The 15,476-nt window shown below is 41.1% G+C and overlaps 1 protein-coding gene across 1 annotated transcript in view; it reads right to left on the bottom strand.

Moving 5' to 3' along the window:
* The window catches only part of sorcs3a (sortilin related VPS10 domain containing receptor 3a), a 221,469-nt gene that overhangs the window by 124,071 nt on the left and 81,922 nt on the right, over positions 1-15,476 (bottom strand). The window contains exon 2 of the mRNA XM_053419434.1: positions 9,818-9,885. Coding sequence (XP_053275409.1) covers positions 9,818-9,885 — 68 coding nt within the window. The remainder of the gene's footprint in view (positions 1-9,817; positions 9,886-15,476) is intronic.

The raw sequence follows: 15,476 nt of genomic DNA, 5'->3' as shown, positions 1-15,476 counted from the left end.
CAGGCAGTTATCCTCATTATGAACATTTCTTCCTACCAAACATCATTACAACTGCAATCAGCATGTTAATAAGGGACAAAAAGAGTGAGGAGAATGCTTTTTTTTTTTTTATCAGATCAGTGGTAATTTGCTGAAGGCGTGAATGAGACCAATTAAATCAAAATAATTAGACTCAAATGCTGATCCTCTTGTGTTAAAATGTGCCTAAGCGACAGAGCAGAGAACTGACTTGGACTACAGCAAAGTTCCCTGCAGGATACAATGAAAAAGACAGACATTTACCGTGTGTTTATTGGTGATATGGTGTTATCATTTAGAGGTCCACTGGGGCAAAGTTGTTCATTTGCATTCATTTTGATTTATCTCAGACACCAGAGAAAAGATAATATTAGTTAAACAGAGAGGTACAGTATTTCCTGTGCGGACAGAGACAGTTAGGCAGTATAGACTATAAAGTTCTTAAATTCACATCTATTACAAATCTGCAATTAAAACTGTCAGTTGTATTAAGTATTTGGACAGTGACACTGTTTATGAAGCAGCTGTGAGGCCGCCTACAAGACACATTCAAGTCCACTACTTGTCCAGCATGCAGCATTGTCAGATTTGACTGATACAAAGTGACCCGGTCACAGCCTCAATCCCTATTACCGAGTTGTGATCAACTTAAATGTCATTTGGTTTTGTCTTTTATATCAGTCACTGCATGCAGAGCTTGTTGAACTCTCCCTGTCCATCTCACAATACTAATCCAAGAAGAGGGTGATTCATTTAATTATAGCCAAACTTTTCACTGAGGAAAAAACTACCACGTGATACAAAAAGTAGCCCAGACTGTCACAAAATGCCCTGAACCTTTTTACGTAACCTTCCGATGAGAATGAGCTGGGCTGAAAACTCCTCAGTCTGGCAACATTGGTCACATAACCAGCTCCTCTTAATGCAAATTCACCCTTTTCTATGCAGTGGTGCACTTCAACTAATAGAGGTCTGCTGCACCTGGACAGCTCACATGACAGCCCTGCTGTTTGTGCTGCTGCCGTTCATATAGCATGGAGCTTGGAGATAAATATGTGTTTGCTCTGTGCCCTTTGTTTAAAATGATGATTTAACATTATAAATAGGTATAATGTTTAATACCAAGCTTTTTGATGATTAGTTGAGGTACAATTGAGGGGAGTGTGATTTTGTTAGCACAGGGATCAACATACTGATAGGGATCAACATACTGATACTCCCATGGTAGTGCCCCACCACTAGCAGGGTAAAACATATTTAGTTTATGCTGTTATAAGGTCTCAAATATGGGATTACCAGATGAGTTTATCTACAATGGGTCCTATAGATGTGGCTGCAGCAGTGGTGGCTATAAATCATAATTGACACAGATGGGATAACATCCAACCTCCATGATTCAGTAAGGTGCTTATTTAACTCATTCTTTGAGTGTAAGTAAAATTGAAAATGGCTCCTTTCAAGAAGGCTAAAAAGGATTGTCACATGTAATGTTAGTTATGTGTGTAAATTGCTATGTTTTGAAGGCTACTGACAGGACAGGGCCATTAAGCAAAGGGCTAGCGCCCCCTGGCCCCACCCCTGGATCCGCCCCTGGGTTGCAGGCTTTGAATTACACATATTACCCGTTGTCACAGCATGCATGTTAAATGTACCGAAGATGCTACACTCACATAAAATGTCAGCTAAAGCATATTTAATAAAGATGTTAATTTGTATTGAAGTTAAGTTGCATGACTTAATTTAAAACTTCCCACGACATCAGCATTTAATGACTTCATTTCAGCCTGTTACTCCTTTAAACATCGTGTCTTGAAACTGGCTTTTAATTCGGAAGTAACACTGCTCGTCACAACCTAGTGGACTATAGGCTGCCAGTGAGTGGAGATCCTGTACTAATCGCCACATATTCTGTGAGTGACACTAGAGGGCTCATTGCATTCACTTTAGTTTGAGGATTCCGAGTTTTTTCGAGCACTGAACCAATTTCATAACTAAATAGTTGTTGAAACATAAAATAAAAAGATATGGACTGGACTTTTGCCACTTCAAATAGCAGTGCAACGAAAAATAAATCAAAATCTTCTTATTCCCAACATTCCTAGCGAAGTGATTCAGTAACATGCTGTGAGCACAACTTCAATATCTCACCACATTAAGCAGAGAAAACAGCAGCTGGTCTTGTTTTGTTTAGAATACGTCGAAATGTACAGTGAGGGATAAACAACCTGACTGTGCAGTTGGCTTTAATTTACCCACGTCTGAATACCTGCAAATGAGTACAAGGCTTGTCAAATTTGATACATTTTCATCCACAGAGGGACAATACTCCAGAGGCCAGATGAGAGAGGCTGAGCAACTTTGAAGACGAATTTCTGTGCTGAGTTGATTTAGCGTCAACAATGAATAGCTTGCCTTCATTTCTTTTCCCTCTGCCAAGCACATATGAAGGCTCCTTTGGAAATTATGCACAGACTGACTGATCAGCTTTCATTGTTTAAGGTCATGATGTTCATTAAAATTGACAGACTGACTAGGCAATAGTTTGACATGCTGCCAACGGTTTGACCTTTGAGAGGAAAAAAAGCTGGTGTTCAAGCTGCTAGTCGGGACGTTTCCCCCGTCCAGTGATGCAGATTTTCTCTCACTGCTCTTCGTCAAACCCTATCAGAGCTGTGATCTCAATTAGCCAGCAACAGAGAGACAAAATCATGGACCCGAGCCGATGTGAGACAGTCGGGCTGCTCAGGACTGCTCAGTGATGTGTGGTAGTATGCTAGTTTGCCTTTTATCTCTCTATTTTGACCCCTTTATCAAATCACCTTCCTTCAACTTCATCTACTTCTACCATTCCTATCTCAAATTCTCCTTAACGTCCTGTAAATTGGAAAGTCAGGCCAGGGTGGACAGCTGCTCCTCTCAGTGAAGGTTTTGTGGGTGAGTGACGGAGCTGGGAGTGCTGCCAATACTGCTGATCTCCCACCATAGAGATGTCTATGTTCTCACACCATGGATAAGTCGCTTCACCTCATTATGTCTCCCCTACAGAGTTTCACTGCATGGTGTATTTAAATCTGATGAGTGTCAGGGTTTATATGATTCAAATCATCAATATTTTGCAAACAAAAAATACTGTTGAGCAGGTCAGACATGCTTTCGATATTGCTGGCTTAGCTTAAATTAAATACTTTGTGTCTGTGGCAGTATATAAAGACAGTAAACATGGCTTAACATCCTCTCATTATACAAAACTCTAGCCAAAATATCCTGTGCAAGGGAGCTAACATCTTGCGCTACTGACATAAATTAGAGCCCGATACGGAACAGTATCAATTGTGGTGTGGAGCCAATTGTATTAAAGTCTTGACGATACACCATCCTGAAATATATTCAGCCGATCTCAGCTGCAATCATGACGTCAGTCTTATACGAGCTATCAAAATGGCAGAAAACATCTTTGGGGGGAGGGGTAGAAACATTTTTTTTTTTCAGCGAGGTCTATATCAAGACACAACCACCTATTCAAATGCCTTGCAGCAACAATAGAAACAAAAATAAATGCTACCAATGCCTTGCCATCCAAAACATCAAACGCAGTACGACAGTAGGTGTTCAGTTTAAAAAGGCATAGAGGTAAGGATTTCTGATCTACTGAGCAAGCCACATGACTTTCCTGGTACTGCAATACAGCCAGTAGCCAATCAGAATTACCTTTAGTCTCAGCGTACCCTCAAGTTCAGCCCGTGTCATTGATTCAAAAGCCCAAACACTTGAAGTTATGTCCCTGACATCTGCTTGTGGCCACTAACACCTGATAACATCTACTGGTAATTGGTAACTTAAATTGTGCAGAATACCTTCAGAAGCACAAGGGATATTCACCATCTTGTAATATATTCTAAATCTCAATGTCCCATCTGCTAACAGGGAGTGGGTGGGGTTCATGTTCTATACTGCAGCCAGCCACCAGGGGGTCACCAGAGGTTCAAGAAGTTTTGGCTTCACTTTTGGGGAACTGTCATGTTGTCATCTTTATATTCAGTCTTTGTTTTGCATAGATACTCACTCTCCCTGTATTTTACACTAATTGCTGCTTTCAATAATATCTGAACTGCATCCTTTTAGCTTTTTTGTACATTAAATAACTGGTTACAGAATCGTGTTTGCCGAAGCCTAATCATCTAATTACAGCACTAATATTTCTGAAAACACAATTTGTGGTAATAACGTGGCTAAGGGGTAGAGCTGTTGTCCTGCAACCAGAAGGTTGGCAGTTCGATCCCAGTCTTCCCAATCTGCATGCTGAAATAACTTTGGGCAAGATGCTAAACCCCTAATGGCACCTCATAGAAACAATAGACCTGCTAATAGATGCCCTGTGTGAATGGGTGAATGACAAACTGTACTGTAAAGTGCTTTAAGTTGTCAGTGAGACTACAAACCATTTACCATTGTTTTGTTCCTAAAGGGAGCTTACTGCTTGAACTGCCTTTAATAAATATCTGACTGGAGGTCACCTCCAGACTCACTCCATTACAAATCTCTCTCTCTCTCTCTCTCTCTCTCTCTCTCTCTCTCTCTCTCTCTCTCTCTCTCTCTCTCTCTCTCTCTCTCTCTCTCTCTCTCTCTCTCTCTCTCTCTCTCTCTCTCTCTCTCTCTCTCTCTCTCTCTCTCTCTCTCTCTGTTCTTCTAGTTACACATTCTGATGTGGGGATCTACAATTTCAAACAACAGAGTTAGTTAGGTGCCAGTCCTGTAAAATCTCTGTAGCAGTGGTCAAACAGTGATAGTACCAGTGACAGTGCAGTGTTACCCAGAATGACTCACCATCCCGTGCAGTCTGCCACTATTGGAGCACAGTGTTAGCTCAGGCAGAGCATTGACAAATTAGGTGATTGCATTAGAGGAGTGGCCTCAGATGCTTCACTCACTTGCTAATTCATCGGCAGAAATGTGACATGCTTGCTATGGAGGTCATGGAAGTTCAACCCTTTTGAACAGAGAGTTGATTTATTGCAATTTTTAAATGTGCCTGTTAGATTGATAAAAAAGTGGCCTGTGTCTTCGTGACGCAGACGATAACCTTAATATTAGCAAGTTGATTAGTCGCACATATAACCTGCATTCTATAAATTTTACCACTTGAGGGACATGTAGCGGCTGTGGCTGAGGGGTAGAGTGGTCGTCCTCCAACCTGAAGGTCAGCGGTTTGATCCCCAGTCTGACCCATCTGCATGCCAAAGTGGCTTGGGCAAGATGCTGAACCCTGAATGGCCCCCCATATAATAACAACGTGCTGCAATTGAGGCACTGTATGAATGTGTGTGTGAATGGGTGAATGTAAAACTGTACTGTAAAGCGCTTTGAGTGGTCATCAAGACTAGAAAAGTACTATACAAATACAAAACCATTTACCATGTATTATTGCAAGTATTTGAACCCCATCATGAACAGAAATATCTCAGTGTTTGAGCTCCTTTATTATTTAAACATAGTACCCATATCACGGCTTATATATAGTACTTTCTGAGCTCCTGCAAAGAGCAGATGTTTTTGTACTATAAGCAGCTGATGTGACTAGACAATTCACTACTATAGTCTCTATTAGGCAAAACATGTGGTGTAAGTGACCTTCAAACTTTAGTTTGAGCTCTGTTTTATTTTTACGTTTCTTACCTAATGTGTCTTTTTATTTGTTATTTCACTTCCTGTCTTTGTGTAGTTTACACCGATTTGGCCCACACCCTGATGTGTTTCACCTGAGTCTGATTATCCCTGCCCCCTACATGTATTTAGTGTTGATCAGTTCATCTATTCTCTTCAGTCTAACCATGTGCTTCTGTTTTGTGCCCTGACAGACACATCTGTAAGCCTATTCATTCACATTAAATATTATTCTCAGCATCTACCTGTCTTGGTTTTTACTCGCCATTATGTGCACCAAAAACCTAAACCTCGGAGGCTGTATGTATCTTTTAACAAGACCAAACCTATACATGTAGAAGTTATAACGTATTAAGAGGGGAATGCAACTTGGCTCCTGATAAATACACATTGTGTTGTGAAAAACCCAAGTTTCTCCTTGAAAAGGTTTGTTCCAGCTCCATTCAGTTAGCATTATGATGCTTTCACCTCACCTCCAGGCTACAGTGTGTCATCTCGCTGCCATCTGTGGTGGTTGTGAAAGAGGACGCATGTCTGGGGGCATTTATGCAACAGGGACTTTAGGGATGACGAAAGTTTACAGATTTCAACTTTTACACACTGTAAGATCCTGTTATGAGCTCATGGTACATTCATTGTCAAGTACTTTATTGTACAGCACTTTGATCATGAAAAGTTTAAGTAAACACATGTGGGGAAAAGATTTGTAACTGTGAAAAACAAGATGGGCATGTTCTTGGAATAAAATAAATAATGATAAGAGTTAAACAAAGACACTGAAATAATAAGTGTTTTTGTGAACTGGTGTGGCTAAAGAAAGCAAACAAAACTTAAACCCAAGCACTCAAGAACTGATTTATATGAACTTGGATCATAAATCTCATCTCATTCTCATCTCATTTTCGTCCGCTTATCCGGGGTCGGGTCGCGGGGGGAGCAGCTCAAGCAGGGGGCCCCAGACTTCCCTTTCCCGGGCCACATTGACCAACTCTGACGGGGGGATCCCGAGGCGTTCCCAGGCCAGTGTTGAGATATAATCTCTCCACCTAGTCCTGGGTCTTCCCGAGGTCTCCTCCCCACTGGACGTGCCTGAAACACCTCCCAAGGAAGGCGCCCAGTGGGCATCCTTACCAGATGCCCAAACCACCTCAGCTCATAAATGTAAATTTAATTTTAAGGATTAAAACGTTGGTACGATGTATGAAATGATTGTTTGTGCCTGTCTTGCATGCATGCAGTTTAGAGATAAAGATTGCAGAGGCTATCTGTTAATCAATAATTAAAGAAGTGTATTCAGCTTATTTAATGATCCATATTGTCTGCTGCCAAAGGAGTTCTTCCCTGTTTTACTGCAGGACATCAGGGGACTCCATTTTCTTTGCACTTATTCAAACACCAAAACACTGCTAGGTTTTTTCACCCCAGGGTCCAAATTATAAAGTGGCTGTCTGAATGTCAAAAATGGTTAGTAGTAGCTTTGCCACCTCTCATCACTGTCAAACTACCACTTCAAGCTGGGCAGAGTAAGCAAAGTTGAAAAGTGCAAATGTTTTGTGCTTTAACAGGGCTGTCGACTCAAGAATCTCAAAGTTAAAATGGCATACAGATATAATATAGGAGACCAATGAATCTTGTCACACTTCACCCCATCAGCAAGTAAGTTGTCACACTTGGTGGTATACGTAATACTGGACTTTGCAGCAAACAGAACAACAGCATATTCATTGTTGGGTTTTGGGTTATTTTCTAAAATTATTTAGATTATTTTCCAGATTTAAATTCAAGATTAAATTCAAGTAAAGAAAAAAAAAAGAATCAAGGCCATGAAATTATTTATACAACAACTCGACAAATCATTTCAAACTAAGTTTCAAATGAAACTTGTCATGCACTCAAACAAATCTCAAAACAGGTCTCAGGTCTGTTGGGCTTGTTGTCAGAATTTAGAGACCTGAGTCTCTCTTAAGAGGCTTTCTTAGGGCTGTGTTATTGCTGGGGCCTGGTAAGAATGGGTTGGTGGAAGGATTTCAAAGTGCTGCAGTGGTTCTGGGGTCATCTGATTACATATATTCCAAGCGTATTCCAGCTTTCTGACACAAAGGTCTGTTTGCCTAACACCTCCTCCTGATTGTCAAAGAAAGCCTTGACATTCTCCTCGTTAAATATACTCGCTCTGGCAAGTCCAAGTTGCCTCTAGTGTTTTGAGATTTTGTGGGCTACTTTTATATGAAAATTAAACCACTTGCTGCTGACCTTTTATTTTTCAAGTAAGACTGGTGGATGCCACAGCTTGCGGGCCAGGGCAAATGTGTTAGCTGATCTCATAATATACTGCTGAAACCGCAGCTCCAAGTTTGCGCAAAAACTCTGCCATGGAGATTTAGATTGGACCCACATAGTCGTGATGGTGTGTCTGACTTTCTATTCAACTTCAGTACAGGTCTCAAGATAGCCATTATAATATACTGTGCTACATTCTAAAGCAAGAAAATGGCAAAAGTCAAAGACAAGAGTAGCATTAGCATCAGTAAGAGACTAGGGCAAGATTTAAAAAAAGAGAGGTTTAGAAAGTGCTTTCCCCAGACAGGATATAATGTCAGACCAAAGAGATGCATAAAACCAAGAACTGACCTTAAAGTCGTATCCTCTGGTGGTGAAAACATAGCCAGAGTACAAACCTAAAGCCCCGGTCTCCACTACTGTTCCCCCCTTTCAAATAGAGCTGTTAGGGATTGAACCAGTAACTGTTGCTCAAATGGGGTCGGATGTCCTTGGGAAGTAAACAACTGCATTCCTCAACTACTCCTGTCCGCAGGACTACTCTCTATTGTCTTTCATTTCCTATTAATTTAAACATGAGAGGACACTCTGTAGACTATCACTTAAGATACAATGTTTTAACAATATTACCACATAGGGATATATACAGCTGCAAACCCACATAACTGACTGTTAAGAAAAAAAATAAAGTGTCCTTAGCAGCTGATTTTATCAGTGTGGAAAGAAACACTATCAGTTTAGTTCTAGTATTAATACAAATCATCTGGGTGTTATCACATTCTAACATAACCTTATAAACTGCTTTCGGACATGAACTGAACTGGCTGACTCCAAAATAGTGTTCCAGTTCTAAAGGCTTGGTATCAACTTAACGTGTAACTCTATACACTATTGTGGTTAGTTAATGATTTGCTTAGCCTTGAAGCAATGCCGGGTTAGGGTAACTAAGGTAGGTTGAAAACGACTTAGGCATGATAACAATTGCAGGAGATTAAAGCAGATAAAATCCACATATAATGAATTGCTCCCACTTTTGCCTTTTTTGGTCTCTTTAGATGCAGAGTTACGGACAGTGCCCCATGCATTACACTTCAAGATCTGGACAAATGCAAAGCCTGACAGACCTACTGTCCTTAGTTACAGTTGCTAAATTATGACTGGATGATCGTATTGGGGGTATATTTTGGAGCATGGTCAATTACCTCAAGGAACCTGTTGCCATAATGTCCTTGGTCTCACTGAGAAACCTTGTCAAATAGCTTAGTAAAGTGCTGTAAAGTCTTACATAGGAATATGTGTATTTGTGTTAAACAGTCAATTCAGATTTTAAAATGGGTTACATGCAGTTTCAACTCATTATGGATGTGTTTTCCATTTTTTTTTATACTCTACAAGCTTGTTGCTTAAGAGGTGTGTGTGTTTGTGTTTTGTTCCTAGGAGGGGTAAGGAAGCGAGGAACATCAGATAATACACCAGAAGAAGAGGATGGAGAATAGCTGTCCCCATTATGCGTGCCCTGTCTGACCATGTATGACACCTGATCATATTGATCACGGCACCAGAGAAATGAGTGAGTGCAGGATACAGTATCTGCAGACAGGTGAGGAATGACACTGGTGGCTTAAAGCTACAAGCGAATGAATGTGTAGGGAAAAAAATAGGCAGCATTTTGTCGGAGGCTGTCGGTCTGTTGTCAGTCTCTCGAAAATATGTTAAACTATCAATAACAGAAACATCAAGCAAATCCGAGGATCATCGTGCAAGGCTTATTATACTCTTTGTCATCCTGACCACTACTAACGCACTCAAAGGCACTTAGTTGCAAATATTTAATGAATATCATTTCCTTTATACTCACCTCCAAAGAGTGCTCTCAGTGACGCTGCCAATATGAAAGTCGTACAGCTTCGTTAGAATCAGGATCACCTGAAAAGAGAGGGAATCAAACCATTACAAAATATATTTCCATGAGATATACTGATACAGTGAGCTTAGATCAAACATCAAAATATATATTTAATGAATTGCTCCTCATGACCCATGCGTAGCACCAGAATGTAATGTTTAATAGTTAAAGAGATTGAGTATCTTGGGTTTTTGTTCATAAGTGAGGTTGAGTTGAGCAGCATATGGACTGGTGTTGCATCAGAACGGTACTCAATACCGTTTACTCAGCCAGCTCCCATCTTTTCCACCTTCACCTATGGTCATGAGCTCTGGGTGAAGAAATAATAAGATACCCCGACAACAGTAAGAAAAAGTACTTTTTCAATAGCATGCTGGGAGGTAGCTTGTTTTATAATTAGCACTATAACCAGTCGTAGGCCACTTTGTAACTTAGTGTTTCTCTTGACGGAGCACGCTGCCAGTGGAGCAGCTTGATCCAACGGTCTCCGTGTTCTAAGCTTTGGTCTCTGCTCTTCTGGAGAGATAATCAGCAGGCGGGCACTTTGATAAGAACTGTGAAAGTCCTCCAAGCAAATAACTAAACATGAAGGCCAAGTCCGGCAAAACAGATGTGATACGCCATTCCAGAGTGGACGATCACAACTCTGTTGCCAGGGGTAGGTAGTAAAACCAAACAAGTAACACACACAAGTAAACATACAATTACTTTGCATACATTTTTTTAAACTGTAGTTCTACTCAAGTACACTTTAAAGCCAGTTTCTACTTTTACTTCACTAAATTGGCCCTAGCACCTTCATCCCAATGAACCTGTTGACTAATCTGGGAAAAGCTTGAGGATCAACTTAGTGAAGTGGGTTTCACTGAGGTGCCTGGCAGAAAAAGAGGAACCACCAGTCCACCACAATTCCGACACACTGGGATGAGGGGGGCAATCCAAGTGAGATCTAGTAAGATCCACGACTGGCCTAGCAATGTGAAAAATAATTGTCAAGCCAATATGAAACTACAAAAAAAGAGTGACTTTGGCACTTATGCCATTATTCAGCATTCATCACACATTTTTGACCTGAGCTCACAGAGACAAAACTTCCTTTTACATAATAGTTCCTATTTGCATTCATCAGTTTGTGTGTTGTAAACTGTACGGTTCTCTTTCACTGCCTAAATCACTGCTGCTCTTCCTCATCAGCATCCATGTCCCTCTTTAGCATGTCCCTCTCTGCAGAAAAGCCTATACCAGCTTAAAAAAATAAGGACAAGCTTGCCTTCAGTCACTTCACTAAAAAGGGATGCAGGAGGTTTGGCCTTGACTGTACATACCCATCGGCGATTATGGCTGAATTAGGAGAAACCAAGTCCCTGCATATATTGGAAAGGAACCAGTGTCCTGCCATGCTCAACCTCTCATGTCCTCCTGAAGCTCTAAGGCCCAGGGATTTTCAGGACCTTTCAACCTCAGTGAGCCTCACTATCCCCACAAGCCCTGTGAAGCCCAGCCGCACACCAGGGACCCTCTGATGGCTCTTGTGGGAACATGTGCCACATACCCATGGTATTCTCCTACTAAGACTGTTAGCGTACAGTATGGGTCAGGCCATGCAGGCGAGAAATAAAGAGCGAGTGGGGAGAGTAATGTTGAATAACAAGAAAGTGGATTCTTGCCCTGTGGCTACACCACATATAAAAACTGGCTCGTGTGTGTATTTAGATGCATATTTCTTTTCAAGAGCCCTTTTGCATGTTGCTGTAGTAATAATGTGTGAGTGTGTGTGTGTGTGTGTGTCATAAAAACAAGTCATCTCATCCCCACTTTACATTCTGAGACACAAATTCAACAATACAAAAAACAGAATCTACTTTTGTCCTTTCTAATTTTGTAAGAAAATCTAGAAATGTGCCTTTTCAACTGACCTTAAAACTGACTTTTGATTCATCAAGCCAGAAAACTGAATGAAAAGCCTTTGTCAGATACTCTCACTGTTTATTTAAATGTGTGGTCACAGCTGTCTGTGATCTTTGTGCAACAGACAGTGGCGGTAATTGACAGACTGCTGCACGCTTAAGGGAAAAAAGTTTGACAGGTTGTCTATTTCAAGTAAACTCTCCCCTCTCAATCTCCGTTTGACTTGCAATTATTGAATACAAATGTCAGTCACAGTGCGCTTGCATTAACCTTGTTGCCTCAGCAGTTACCCAACTTTTGTGAAAACATTAATTGAATAACTAAATGTCCGACCTGTCCTTAAGACGGAATCAAACCGCCAACACTTTAAATACCGGTTCAGCACACAGCCTGCTAAAGTTTCATTGTGATCATGACCTTAAAGAGTCGTCACCTTTGACATCAAGCACTACACAGTATAGCAAAGCCATAATACTAGCGTATGACATGTATATATATATATATACACACATTGTGTTGAGGATTGAAATGTTGCATTCCACCAAAATGATTTAACCGAAAAGTTTTCAAAGAAAGCTATTGCAGTGAACAAAATGAAACACAGTGAATCAAGGACTGACTAGATTAATCTGCTTTAAAAAGCGCCTTGTTTGTAGAATTTAAATCAATTAATCCTGCTTCATAATTCATTTGACACAATTCAAAGGCGGCATCAAAGTGACTGATCAAAGTGAAACAAAAGATTCTGAAGTTGAATCCTAATCAAGAAGCACAATAATCTTCTCCAATACATCTCCTCAGATACTTTTGTATTTTAGCTCAGACTGTTTCAAAGTTGTCCACTTTCTACACTCTATTCAGAACGAAAGAGCTCTCTGTACCTTTGATTGCAAAATGTCTTGCTAGTCCAGTATTGACAGTCTCGCACACAGAACGAAAAACAAGCTTTTATTAGTCTGCAAACACGAGTCAGGATAGTCGACAACAAAATGGCAGCTGGAACTGATCATTATCTAGAAGTGATTAAGCTTCTCCGCCTCTCTGTAGCATGTCAACAGCTGAGCAATTACTTTGTCAATTGGAAAGAGCTGTTTATGGGATAAAACGTCAACTTGGGATGACAAGTGCCACCAGTTGATGCAAAGGCAGGCCCAAAAAAACCTGAAACCTTTTACACAAACAGGCATGACTGCACAGGAAAATTAAGCTGTTCACTTAAGGGTAAGTGGATAAACACACTATGTGATGATTTCCAATGATTGAATGGATCGTAAATAGAAACAAATGGAGGGCTGTAATAAAGCGGGTGACAACAATAATGTGCATCTGACGTACAGGGCTCGGCTGTGGTCTACTGCCTTTGTTTTCTTTCTTCTTCTTCTTTGTTCGATTAATAGGCAGTTGGCAACCGACATCAAGGTGCATTACGACCATCTACTGTGACCTCCTCTTCCTCTTCAAACTTCCTCTTAAACTATAGGGTCCCTGGTTCACTGCTTCTTCTTCCTTTCTTCTTCTACTTTGGTTTATTGGCAGGTGTCAACCAACATCAGGGTGAGTTATCACCATCTAATGCTGAACTTCTCTTACCCATTTCATTACTTCACACCCCCCAAGGGGGTGAGGGGGATCACGGCCCCCTCGCAAACCCACTTTTGTCCAAAGGTGCTGTACAGCAAATAAAGCACTCTGTACAGTGCCTTGCATAAGTATTCACCCCCTTGGACTTTTTCCCATTATGTACTGTTACTAACTGGAATTCAAATAGACTTAAATAAACTTTTTCCCGTTTGATCAACAAAACATGCATAGTACTTTGGAGGTGCAAAATAAATTTTATTGTGACACAAACAATAATGAGAACAAAAATGTTGACATCTGTTGGGTGCATAAGTATTCACCCCCCTGTGTCAATACTTGGTAGAACCCCCTTTCGCTGCAATTACAGCTGCAAGTCTTTTGGGGTATGTCTCTACCAGCTTTGCACATCTAGAGATGGAAAGGTTTGTCCATTCTTCTTGGCAAAAAAGATGAAGCTCAGTCAGATTGGATGGAGACCGTCTGTGAACCGCAATCTTCAAGTCTTGCCATAGATTCTCTATTGGATTGAGGTCTGGGCTTTGACTGGGCCATTTTAAGACATTAACATTCTTTAATCCAAACCATTCCTTTGTAGCTCTGGCTGTATGTTTAGGGTCATTGTCCTGCTGGAAGATGAACCTCCGCCCCAGTCTCAAGTCTTTTGCAGACTGCATCAGATTTTCTTCAAGGATTTCCCTGTATTTGGCTCCATCCATCTTTCCCTCTATTCTGACCAGTTTCCCTGTACCTGCTGAAGAGAAGCATCCCCACAGCATGATGCTACCACCACCATGTTTCACTGTTGGGATGGTGTGCTCAGGGTGATGGGCAGTGTTGGGTTTTCGCCACACATAGCGTTTTGCATTGAGGCCAAAAAGTTCAATTTTGGTCTCATCTGACCAGAGCACCTTCTTCCACATGTTTGCTGTGTCTCCCACATGGCTTCTGGCAAACTCCAAACGGGATTTTTTATGGATCCCTTTCAACAATGGCTTTCTTCTTGCCACTCTTCCATAAAGGCCAGATTTGTGGAGTAGACGACTAATAGTTGTCCTGTGGACAGATTCTCCCACCTCAGCTGTGGATCTCTGCAACTCCTCCAGAGTAACCATGGGCCTCCTGGTTGCTTCTCTGATTAATTTTCTCCTTGTCCGACTCTTCAGTTTGGGTGGACGGCCTCCTCTTGGTAGGTTTGCGGTTGTGCCATATTCTTTCCATTTTCTTATGATGGATTTTATGGTGCTCAGAGAGATGTTCAAAGCTCTGGATATTTTTTTATAACCTAACCCTGCTTCATATTTCTCCACAACTTTATCCCTGACCTGTTTGGTGAGCTCCTTGGTCTTCATGATGCTGTTTGTTCAGTAATGATCTCCAACAAACTCTGAGTCCGTCACAGAACAGGTGTATTTATACTGAGATTAAATTGCAGACAGGTGGACCCTATTTACTAATTATGTGACTTGCAAATGTGACTTGTGAATGCAATTGGTCGCACCAGATCTTTGTTAGGGGTCTCACAGTAAAGGGGGTGAATACATATGCACTCAACACTTTTCAGATTTTTATTTGTAAATAATTGTAATATTTCCCCCCACTTCCAAATGATGCACTATTTTGTGTTGGTCCATTACATAAACTCACGATGAAATAAATTTTAATCTGTGGTTATACCATGACAAAATGTAGAAAAGTCCAAAGGGGGTGAATACTTATGCAAGGCACTGTAATAGAACAACAGAGGCAGATGACCTTTAATCTTAGAAAAATAAAGCTGTACCATTCAATATTACATACACTAGATCAAGGATGGCTCTACTTTTTAAGCCATTTTTCAGTCTATTCTTTCACCCCCCCCCCCCCCCCCCCCCTCCTCCCCCATCCTATTTTTAAGTAATCCTGTGCTTGTTTGTCTTTTGGCTGCTTGGTCCCTGACACTTGCTGGACAGTGTGACATCATACAAGCCACAGTGCCAGATGTTTTGTCTCACGAGTTGATGGAGGGGGCAGCACAGTAGTTCAGGCCCGGGTGTTTCTGTGAGGAGTCTGCATTCATTTTCTCCAGATACTTGGTTTCCTCCAGTCTCAGTCCAAAGACATGTAGATTGGGGTTAGGTGTGTT

This window comes from Pleuronectes platessa, chromosome 3 (assembly GCF_947347685.1).
Source record: "Pleuronectes platessa chromosome 3, fPlePla1.1, whole genome shotgun sequence".
Taxonomy (NCBI): domain Eukaryota; kingdom Metazoa; phylum Chordata; class Actinopteri; order Pleuronectiformes; family Pleuronectidae; genus Pleuronectes; species Pleuronectes platessa.
Note: the sequence above shows the minus strand (reverse complement) of the source record. Positions and strands in the feature narration are given on the sequence as shown.